The sequence below is a fragment of the Spermophilus citellus genome, assembly GCF_964194105.1.
Source record: "Spermophilus citellus genome assembly, chromosome: 2".
In the NCBI taxonomy this organism is placed as follows: Eukaryota; Metazoa; Chordata; class Mammalia; order Rodentia; family Sciuridae; genus Spermophilus; species Spermophilus citellus.
Genome location: NC_138183.1, coordinates 149,093,843 through 149,105,847, shown reverse-complemented (window position 1 = coordinate 149,105,847; position 12,005 = coordinate 149,093,843). Strand labels below are relative to the sequence as shown.

Below are 12,005 nucleotides of genomic sequence, written 5' to 3'. Positions count from 1 at the left end.
TTAGGCCGCTACAGGAAATATAAATCTCATTTTTCTCTAGGGTACTCCTTGAGATTGTGAGCTGCTTTTGGTGGGGCGGGAGGGGAGTGGAGGTATGATATTTATATCTGGAAACTTTCTGACACCAGAAATCACCTGATTCTAGGCATACCTATTTTCCAGTTTTCCTGAAAATTATGTAAACTGTACACTGTTTGTAGTATTTAGTTAGGATAGTTTATAAGGTGACTCAGAGCTGAGAATGAGTTAATCTTCCATCTCTGTCCATCTTTGGATTTTAGGTTTATCAGAAGTTTATCCTCAGATTAAGATTTATGGCAGAAACTTTCAGTCTTTTGTAAACAGTATGCCAAATATTCACTTATTCTAGTGTCATAGATGTATGAGTGAACTGTGGTTAAGGAAATACTCTCAGGTCTTAGAAATCAAGAGTGAAGATGGGCATGAGGAGAAAGAGGCATACCCCTCCTAAACATGACCTTATGGTCACATTTGGTAGGCATGCCATGGACCTGGAGCCCCTCATGGGTGAAGTCTTACTTATTACCTTGGGAGTAGAGCTAACTTAGCTCCATAAAGAATGGCTTCTTCTCCATTCCTCTCTCTGTTGGTGCCACTTCAACTCAACCCCAATCTGCTGGTAACCTGATTTTTAACTATTCATGATTCAAAGACCTTAAAGTTGTAAGAAGATTTTCATTTAATAGGAAGAGAAAATAAAGCACAACCCCAGTCTGTATGTGGGTGGTATTCTCCACAGGATTTCAGCTAACATTTGGTTTCCTTTTATCACTTTCAGTTACCCATGTAGTCATGCCGGCCTTTATGCTGTGTGTAGAAAATTTTGTTTTGCCAGTAATTGGTCATTTTATGTTAGAAGGCCATAGTGGAGTGGAACAGAGAACTTCTGAACACAGATACAGTTTTATTGTATTTGATGATTGTAATCCATCCTTATTACTAGTAATTTTCAAAGTAGGTTTATAGCATTTTGGCCACTTCAAAATAAGGCTTAAACACTTGTTAATAACCAGATGAAGATACTCATTGGTAGAGTATAAATTGAGATAATTGCCTTTGAAGAATACTTAGTCATCAGAAACCATTTACCTCTTAAGACTATAACTTTGGGAAGACATTGAACTGTTCCTAAGAAAAGCTCTGGTAATGCAGATTATATAGATATAATTCAGTTTGAATGGAGTTTTGAGTAATGAATAAAATACCCAAGCTAGAAGACTAGAAAGAAATTGTTTTCTGAAATTTAACAAGTGCTTTGTAAAATCAAGACTTCTTAGATTTACTAGTGTAAATATCAGTCAAGCTGCTTAAAGACAAGCTAAAAATAAGAAAACTAGGAGTAAACATTATATAGAAATCAAACTTTTTAAATATAACTTTTCAGGGAACATATTCAGTGTATAAAGTGAATCTCAACTTTGATATTCTTTCTTTTTTTCTATGTAATAGGGAGCTCACTTTCAAAATCCAACCCATATACTAAATCTGCTGGACTTACCTGCAAATTGATAAATAAATATTTATTTTACAGTTTAAGCCAGTAGAAAGGGGAGTTTGGAAAATGATAATGGAGATGGTACAAAATAAGGTTGGAAAGTTATAAAGGAGCCAGATCTTAAAGGATCTTTTGTACTCAGTGTATTAGTTTTTTATTGCTGCTGTAAAAAATTATTGTAAATCTTTGTTTTAGTGGTTTAAAACAATACCTACTTGTTTTATCCCAATTTCTGTTGTCAGAAGTCTGGGCACAGTGTGGCTCAGCTGGCACTCTGCTTAGGGTCTCACAAGTGTGAAATCAAGACATCAACATTATTGGAGGCTCTGGAAAAGAATCACCTTGCAGGCTTATTCAGGATGACACTTTCTATGTGACTTCCTCTATCTTCAGGCCACTAATTGTGTGTCACATCTTTCTTATACTACTAACTGGAGAATCTCTCTAGTTAGTAGTATAAGAAAGAAAATCTGTTCTGCTACTAACTGGAAAATCTTTCCTGCTTTAAGATTAGGCCCGCACAGATATGTAGACCATAATTCTACCTACCACAAGCATGTTAGAGTGAGGGCTTTATTCTGAGGGATATGTGTTTTAAGTAGAGGAGTGAGTTGATTAAATTTGTGTTTTATAATGTTCACTTTGGTAAAAATATAGATAAGGATTTCATACAGTGAATAATAAGTGCTGTCCTTGGTGCTGACCACATCACCTTAGATGTGATCTGGAGTTCACAACTGCCAGGGCTGTTGACTCCAGGAACATTCTGCTTGAATTTCAGTCTGGTAATTAGGAAGCCTTTTTCCAAACTGTTCCCATACCATGTCTCCCAGATCACTATTTCCTTTGAAATTCAGGACTGACTGTGATTGATTGAAACTAAACCTCATCCACAGGGGAGTGTGGGAAATTCAGTTTTCGGCTTTCTGGCCTCTGCAGAACAGAAAGGCCTATCAGGAGGAGGCCTTTCTGTACTGCAAAATAGATATAAAGGAAGCTCATCTCATTTAGGCATCCATAGAAAACCATAGCAATCCATATATTAACAAGGCCTTGGATTTACAAGGCAATAAACAAGAAAGATGCATATAGATTTTTTTATTTGTTAAAATTAGTTATACATGACAGTAGAATGCATTTTGACATATGATACATGAATGGAGTATAACTTCTCATTCTTCTGGTTGTATAAGGAGAATTAGTAAGATGGGTAATTGATTGAGAGAAATAGAGAGGAAAGATAGGAGTTCAGAATGACCACCTAGTTTCTGGCTAGGGTAAATAGGTAATGCTATTTCTATGAAAGACTGACAGAGAAAATGGAGTAGCAATGGTTTCTGGACATGTTGATTTTGAGAAAATTCTAGGACTTCACAGTGTCCCAATTTGTAGACCATTTAATTTATAGGTACCCTTGCTCATTTATAGAACTGCATAATTTTGTCATAATTTTGTGTACAAATATATTTGTAGTTGAGATTGGTTCCATTAGCTATAGTGTTAAGTATAAATGAGCCTAGGAGTATACATTATTATTATTATAAGTTTTAGTTTTTTATTTAAATAGACTCATAGCTTACCACTAGTCCTTTTATCTTATTGTTGGATAACTTTGTTTTTGTTTCCCCCAGAAGGACTCATGGGTACTCTACTCTCTAAGTCCTTTCTTGTTTCACAGTAGCTGCTTGTTAAATTTCTTCCTAAACAAAACTGGGCTGGTATAATATTCTTGAGTCATCCTTTCTAATTTTTTTATTTGGTCAGTAATAGTGTTGTTGTGTTCTTCAAGTTTGTTTCAGTCTGTCTGTACTCTCCCTTTCTATCATGTTCTATAGTTTATTATATATCTTTTGAGCTCTTGGGTTGTTATATCCACACACTTATTTCTAGTCCTTACAGTATTTGGGGTGCATTTTCTTCTTCATTTGTGTTTTCTTTTCAATTGAGTTCTGCCTGTTTTTTACTTATGTGTTCCTTTCCTTCATTCTTTTTGCTGTGATATGTACTTAGTTATTATTTCCTTGACAGAGTTTGAGGGCTAGGGTGTTACTATGTTGTCTGATTTTCTATAGTCTGAGGAAAAACATCTGGATTTGGGGATCAGCTTATATTTGACCACATGACTTCTGCTGTCTTTTGAGGTTGTTTAAAATGAAATAATCTGCTTTTACCTACTTGAAGGCATATGCTAAGAAATGGGGTAGGGAAAAGATACTTTTAGACTGTGAATCACTGCACGTTTTAAGATTGGTGCTGTGGAAAACTTCATCTTTTTGTTTTTGGGGTTTTTGTTTGTTTTGGCTTGTTTGCCTTTGCTAAAATCCCAACATCCTGACAGATACAGAGGCTTTTTGTCACCTCTTCAGCCTGACGGACTCCTTAGCCCCTTCTTGTGCTTTTCTTTAAATTAGGAAGTGTTATCAGGACACTCAGGGTTTATCTCTTTACTCTCATTCTCTATGATGGTGTCTGGGGTTTGGATTCTGATCCTTGTTTCGCTGAACAGCATGGTGCAGAGCTTTTGGTTTCTTTAAAAAGGTTAGACAATCTTACTGGGGTGAGATGGTATCTTAGTGTGGTTTTGATTTGCATTTCTCTGACTGCTAGAGATGGAGAGCATTTTTTCATGTACTTGTTGATTGATTGTATATCCTCCTCTGAGAAGTGTCTGTTCAGGTCCTTGGCCCATTTGTTGATTGGGTTATTTGTTATCTTATTGTCTAATTTTTTGAGTTCTTTGTATACTCTGGATATTAGGGCTCTATCTGAGGTGTGAGGAGTAAAAATTTGTTCCCAGGATGTAGGCTCCCTATTTACCTCTCTTATTGTTTCTTTTGCTGAGAAAAAACTTTTAAGTTTAATTAAGTCCCATTTGTTGATTCTAGTTGTTAACTCTTGTGCTATGGGTGTCCTATTAAGGAATTTGGAGCCCGACCCCACAATCTGTAGGTCGGAGCCAACTTTTTCTTCTATCAGACGCAGAGTTTCTGATTTGATATCAAGCTCCTTGATCCATTTTGAGTTAACTTTTGTGCATGGCGAGAGAAAGGGATTCAGTTTCATTTTGTTGCATATGGATTTCCAGTTTTCCCAACACCATTTGTTAAAGATGCTATCCTTCCTCCATTGCATGCTTATAGCCCCTTTATCAAATATAAGATAGTTGTAGCTTTGTGGATTAGTCTCTGTGTCCTCTATTTTATACCATTGGTCCACCCGTCTGTTTTGGTACCAGTACCATGCTGTTTTTGTCACTATTGCTCTGTAATATAGTTTGAAATCTGGTATTGCTATACCGCCTGATTCACACTTTCTGCTTAGAATTGCTTTTGCTATTCTGGGTCTTTTATTTTTCCATATGAATTTCATGATTGCTTTATCTATTTCTACAAGAAATGCCGTTGGGATTTTGATTGGCATTGCATTAAATCTATAGAGAACTTTTGGTAATATCGCCATTTTGATGATGTTAGTTCTGCCTATCCATGAACAGGGTATATTTTTCCATCTTCTAAGATCTTCTTCTACTTCTCTCTTTAGGGTTCTGTAGTTTTCATTGTATAGGTCTTTCACCTCTTTTGTTAGGTTGATTCCCAAGTATTTTATTTTTTTTGAGGATATTGTGAATGGAGTGTTTTTCCTCACTTCCATTTCAGAAGTTTTGTCGCTGATATACAGAAATGCCTTTGATTTATGCGTGTTGATTTTATATCCTGCCACTTTGCTGAATTCATTTATTAGTTCTAGTAGTTTCTTTGTAGACCCTTTTGGGTCTTCTAGGTATAGAATCATATCATCTGCAAATAGTGATAATTTAAGTTCTTCTTTTCCTATTTTTATGCCTTTAATTTCTTTCGTCTGTCTAATTGCTCTGGCCAGTGTTTCGAGAACTATATTGAATAGAAGTGGAGATAAAGGGCATCCCTGAAGTCAAACAACAACAAGTGCTGGTGAGGATGTGGAGAAAAGGGTACACTTGTACATTGCTGGTGGGACTGCAAATTGGTGCGGCCAATTTGGAAAGCAGTTTGGAGATTCCTGGGAAAGCTGGGAATGGAACCACCATTTGACCCAGCTATTGCCCTTCTCGGACTATTCCCTGAAGACCTTAAAAAAGCATGCTACAGGGATACTGCCACATCGATGTTCATAGCAGCACAATTCACAATAGCTAGACTGTGGAACCAACCCAGATGCCCTTCAATAGATGAATGGATAAAAAAAATGTGGCATCCATACACAATGGAGTACTATGCAGCAATAAAAAATGACAAAATCATAGAATTTTCAGGGAAATGGATGGCACTAGAGCAGATTATGCTTAGTGAAGCTAGCCAATCCCTAAAAAACAAATACCAAATGTCTTCTTTGATATAATGAGAGCAACTATGAACAGAGTAGGAAGGGAGAGCAGGAAGAAAAGATTAACTTTAAATAGAGACATGAGATGGGAGGGAAAGGGAGAGAAAAGGGAAATTGCATGGAAATGGAGGGAGACCCTCATTGCTATACAAAATTACATATAAGAGGTTGTGAGGGGAATGGGAAAATAAACAAGGAGAGAAATGAACTACAGTAGATGGGGTAGAGAGAGAAGTTGGGAGGGGAGGGGAGGGGGGATAGTAGGGGATAGGAAAGGTAGCAGAATACAACAATTACTAATAGGGCATTATGTAAAACTGTGGATGTGTAACCGATGTGATTCTGCAATCTGCATTTGGGGTAAAATTGGGGGTTCATAACCCACTTCAATCTAATGTATGAAATATGATATGTCAAGAGCTTTGTAATGTTGTGAACAACAAATAAAAAATTAAAAAAAAAAAAAAAAGGTTAGACAGTAAGGTTATGTCCTCTCTTCTTTTGTTGCTGCTGGTTATTTTTTTAAAATCTTTTTTAAAAAATGCTATTTTTGTTTTAAGTCAAGAAAGGATTCTGAGATCTGTTTCATCATAATTTTTCTAAGAAGTCCCACATAAGTAGATTTCAGTCTTATATTTTCTAAGGGATGCATGCATTTTACTAATATAAGCTCCAGGGCAACCAAGATATAATGCTAATATTTTTATTTAGATATGAACTTAGGATTTACAAAATGTTCACTCATTGTTATTTTATTTAATTCTTTTGATTATTTTATAAAGAAAGAAGGGTGGGACTTAATAACTAGTTTTACTAATGAGGAAACTGAGATCTAAAAGGATTGAGTGAGTTGCCATGTCACACAGCTCATTACAAGATGGAGTCAAGACTCTAAAGTCAGAGATAATGCTACTTTTACCATGCCTTGTTACTCCACTTATAGGAAATTATTACCTCCATCTCTAAGCACAGATGTCTTACTATATCATTAATGTTCCTACAAACTTTATTATGACACTGAATTTACTGAGTAAAAGCCATGAAGTGAGAGAGATTGGAGAACAATCTTGTGTGACTATGGTATTCTGATTCATAATTAAACTCAGTGTGACTTAGTTATAATAAAAGTCATATTAAGTCTTTTTACCACCACGACCCCAAATTCCTCAATAAATTTCTCCAAGGATGACTGTGAATACACGATATTCTACTTGGGTAATTTGACCCTGTGGGCCCTATTCTCATTTCTGTAATTTACTTTCTTCTTGATGTGTTTTGCTTTTTATTCCTACTTTAATGAACTTGTATTGTTTATTTTCTCACTTTTTTTTTCCAAGACTGTATCCTTGACTTTTCCATAAATACCTTGTGTTACAGCTGAGGCCAGGCTGGAACATTTAAACAAGCTGGGTTCATAGCCAACATATGTGTTGTTGGCTACCCAAGACCTCAGAAATTGCTGACCTACTTCCATCATCCCATTTATTATCAAGGAACATATACTTAGATATCTTCCCTTGATGATATCAACTAAGAAAGTACATCATGTGGAGAAGTTAGATTTTCTCAGTAATCTAGGATCTAGGTTCTATTTTCTTTCCAAATCCATTCTTATCTAATGCAGACCTGGTGACCATCTAAAGGATAAATACTTTCTCTCTCCACAAGGATGTGATTTGCTGTGGTTTCAACAGGACAACCCTATCAGGTCACAAAATCCACAAGAGTGATCCAGTCAATCTAGATACATACCTACCTATATAAAACAATAAATAGAGGAGGTAATATTAAAATAAGATATTGAGTAGCAGTATAGTTTACCTATAGTCCGGAAGAAATCCATAGCTCATGAGCTAGTAGTTTAAGCTGACCCTTCTTTGTTTTATCCATGTTTTTATCCTTCTAGGTATCATGAACTGATAACAAAATATGGGAAGTTGGAGCCTTTGGCAGAAGTGGACCTAAGACCCCAAAGCAGTGCAAAAGTAGAAGTCCACTTTAATGATCAAGTGGAAGAAATGAACATTCGGTTGGACCAAACTGTTGCAGAACTAAAGAAACAATTGAGAACTCTAGTGCAATTACCCACAAGCAACATGCTCCTCTACCATTTTGACCATGAAGCACCCTTTGGCCCAGAAGAAATGAAGTATAGCTCTCGAGCATTGCATTCCTTTGGCATTAGGGATGGAGATAAAATTTATGTGGAATCCAAAACAAAATAACCTCTACCAGCCTTGTAAAAACACACATGAGGACTTCTTGCAGGGCATTTGGTTCCAATGTGGTTTTCTTTAGGAGGGAGAAGGTTTTTGTTTGTTTTGTTTTGTTTAGCCTTGGGAGGGGTTTTGTATTTTTTTTCCCCTGGAATGGGTAGGGGGCCATTTTTTGGTATTTTTTACCACAGATTTCTTCGGCTCAGCCAGCAGAATTGGTCCCATATCCAGTCCATAAGCCCTCTCATGAAAGATGACAACAAAATCACCGACTTCTTACTGTGCTCACTAGGGTTTGTCTGCCATTTGGTCATCATTACCGTTAGGTATCCTCATAAAAATAGCATGAATAGCCTAGCCCCTCAGAAGGGTATCTGACAGTATTTAAATAAGGAGTCAAGGACACTTCACAGGAAGGGCCATCACTTCTCTCCCACTTCTCCCTGTTTCCCTCCCTCTCCCTCCCTCCTTTTTTTGGTTCACTTTATTCACTTTGATTTGTGTCAGCACATGTTTACCTAATAGTTTTATTCTATTCAAAATTAACTTCTTATTTCTCAACTTGAGTGATTTTTCCTCCTTCATTTCTCCCTTTTAAAATAATTTTGAGTGTTTTAATGAGCATTTTTCAACCTGATTCTGATCTCAGGTATTCAGTAAGAACCTGTAACTCTGTTAGGATCTTAAAGAAGAGCAGATGGAGAGTCAGAACTCCAGGAAAACTTGATATTTTTCTGGAAGCATGGGCAGAGCAGTCTGATCTCTTTATGCTACTATCTCACTTTTAATGCCCCTCGTGTATTATATCAGCCATTACTTCCATAACATGAAACATGTTAGATTCCAGATTTCTTTTATTTTTGCTTATGAATGTATTTCCCCATATCTTTCTTTTTCATTACTTTAAACTATTGGGAATAGAGGCCTGACTTTATGAAGAATCCAGTGGACTGCTAGATATCCATGCCAGGAGAATGGAGAATCAGCTAACAGACTACCCCTGGTGTGTGAGGGAATGAAGTTGGGGGATATGAGAGAATGAGCTTTGCGAATGTCCTGCCTCTGTCATCCATTCAAAGCCCTTGCTCTTGCACTTTGCATTAAAGGTGGGAAATTTTAATCAAAGGGAGCTTTGATTCCCAGTTTGTTCCTGGGGTTTTGTGATGTAATAACTCAACAATTCTTTTGGTTTTACATTTCAATTTAGTTGCCACTATAGAAGAGTAAAGTATAAATGTCAAAACTTCCAAATTGCCTCCAAGTCATATTTTTTGTAGAAGTACATTTAAAGCACTTTTCCTGTAAAAGCTAGCCCCTTACCTACTCTGAAATCTTTGTGCTGTTTTCCTATTCCTATTTACCAGATGTAATCTCTTTCTTTAGTATGTCTTTTTTGGTCCACCATGTTTAGAGGTGGGAGACTTGGGAAACCCAGTTTAACTAGGGCAGAAGGTAGGCAGGTAAAGTACTTTTCAAAGAATGCAATTATTAGCTGGTTGCATTTGACCTTTTGACCTTTGTTATATAATTCAACCCCTCCTACAAACTTCATTTCTTATGAAATTTTTAGATAACTCTTGTAAATTCTTTATGTATGGGGAGTTGTGTTTATTATTGCTACTTTTTAAATTTTCCTATGCCATGTGGCAGATGTTTATTCTCTTAATGCACTTCAGGTTCAGTATCTGTAAAGCCTTTGACTCAGGCCTACTGAGGCAAATCTACATTCACTGTAACATTAAAGGTGGAAACCAAAGGGTTTGAGAAAGATGAATGAGGCCTATTCTCCTTCTGCTGTAGGCTGTATCTTTCAAAATCATAAAAATGAGCAATGGAGATCCAGGCTGAGTATAGACAAGAACAATTATTTTGCAATCACATTTTCCTGACAGATTTTTGGAACTAGGAAAAAAAGAGTGTGGCAACAGTGTCATGAAGATTAAAACTGTGGGTGCTTTGTGTTTGTTCGTATGAGTGCAGATGAGTTTGAGAGAGAAATTGTGTAATTGAGCCCGTCACTTTTGTCACCCTGGGAAACAGATGCACTCTTATTTTTTGAAGTTGAATGATCCCTGACTGTCCCACAGCAGAAGGTGGAGTGAACACTTATGCTTTAATCATAAGTGGAATGGTCACAATAAGATATTTTATATATGACAAAGTTTTATGAAATGCTTTTTTACTGTTAGAGACCTGTTTCTTCTGTTACTATAGAACACAGTGTTTATCAACTGCAGGCATAATCCTTTTATTATACAGTTGCATGTAAGGGGAACTTCTCATTTAATTCAGCTGACATGGGTATTTTTAGGGCATTGTAATTGATGGTTTTAATAATTGCTGAATAATTTTTGATTAAGAAAAAATCTAATACAATTACTGGTCTTTTAGAGTTACAGAAGTAAATGAGAAAAGCTGTTTGAGCATGTGTACTTATAGATTCATTTGAGTGGCAGAGTAAAGATGCTGCTTTTGAAATAAAATTGGTGCTGTGTAGACACTTCTAACCAAAATTCTTTTTATAACAGGTCCAAGAGAAGGAGAGAAAAGACCACGGACCTTTAAGTCTACGAGTCATACCTAATGGATTGTCCATAGCGTGTCCATATTTTAATGTTGACTTTGTTCAGATTCAGTGGGAGCATATCAACTTTATGAGGCAAAATGCTGTCATAGCCAGTATTGTAGACGCATTGCTTCAGGCACAGTGTATAGAATACACCTCTCTGAAACAAGTTCTTTTTGGTTATGAAAAAGGAAAGCAGTAATAAAAGAAAGCCAAATGAAAACCAAGGGGCCCTTTCTACATGTGGCTGCATCGCTGCTGAAGCCATAGTAGAAGTCAGTTTTTGAATATGAATTGTCGAAATATCCCAGATTGCTTTAAAGAAAAACAAGTACAGAGTCATGTCTTTATTGTTGAGTTTTCTGTTGTTTCTGTAGCCTATTGCCACTGTTGCCACAAATATATAAGAAAGCAGTAGAGATTGTAAGCACCTTGTTTTTGAAGACCTTTTGGTGAAAATTAAGCCCAAAACATAAGTCCACTATGTGTAACAGGGCTGAATACTACAATGCTGTTTTTAAAACAAAATGTTGTTTGCTTTTAAAACTGAAAATTCAATTCTAATTAGATTTTTTCAGCTATGTTGCAAAGCCAGCAGTGTTAGAAGCAGAGGGCACTTGTTGCACAAAGAGCTGATCACTATTTGAAGCACGCTGCCGATAGCTTTTAGTACACGTGTGAGTGTGGCTTGCTACATGGGAAATGCTAGGCTCCAGGGCATGTAAAACATGAATTCAGAATACTAGATTGTTCTAAGCAATGTCATTTCTGTTTATGAATTTGATTTTTCCCTTCATTTCATGTTAGACTGAAAATGCAAACAAACTGCTTTCAAGAACACCCAGAAGCTATCTGTGTTGCCAGATGTGTTGTGAACACTACTATTTTCATAGGTGCTTCCTTAAAATGTATGTCCATTGTAGTGATGGTGAGGGACTGGACTCTCTCAGGCTCTTTACTTGCCAGTTGTCTCCTGCAGTTAATGGAAATATATATATTTTATTTTAGAACATAATTTAAACATGAAGGTCTATTCTTTGCACTTTTTATTAATATATATAAATATATAGAGATAATCTTTAAAAAATTAAAAATCCAAGTCCATTTTCTCTTTGTGTTTTGATTTTTTTTTTTCCTGGAGTGTTGGGTCAAGGGTATGTTTATTTTTATACAGCTAAAAGGGACATCAGTTCTGTGGTTGAGTGAGTTCTTTGGTCAGATGGCCTAAACTAGTAAGAGTCTGACCATTTTTATCAAACTTAATTGGAATTTTTTTCTGAAATTGAAAATTACAAAACAAAGATTTATAAGAAATGTGTTATTGCTTTTATGTTCGCAGGATTTC

The 12,005-nt window shown here is 36.2% G+C and overlaps 1 protein-coding gene across 4 annotated transcripts in view; it reads left to right on the top strand.

Moving 5' to 3' along the window:
- The window catches only part of TBCEL (tubulin folding cofactor E like), a 58,667-nt gene extending 46,905 nt beyond the window's left edge, over positions 1-11,762 (top strand). For 2 of the 4 annotated variants that reach the window (XM_081280141.1, XM_081280142.1), the window contains one exon: positions 7,785-11,762. In XM_081280141.1, the coding sequence (XP_081136267.1) occupies positions 7,785-8,103 (319 nt within the window). In that variant the 3' untranslated portion in view covers positions 8,104-11,762. The remainder of the gene's footprint in view (positions 1-7,784) is intronic. The other 2 variants (XR_014020460.1, XR_014020461.1) reach the window with 2 other exon arrangements.
- The last annotated feature ends 243 nt before the right edge of the window (positions 11,763-12,005 follow it).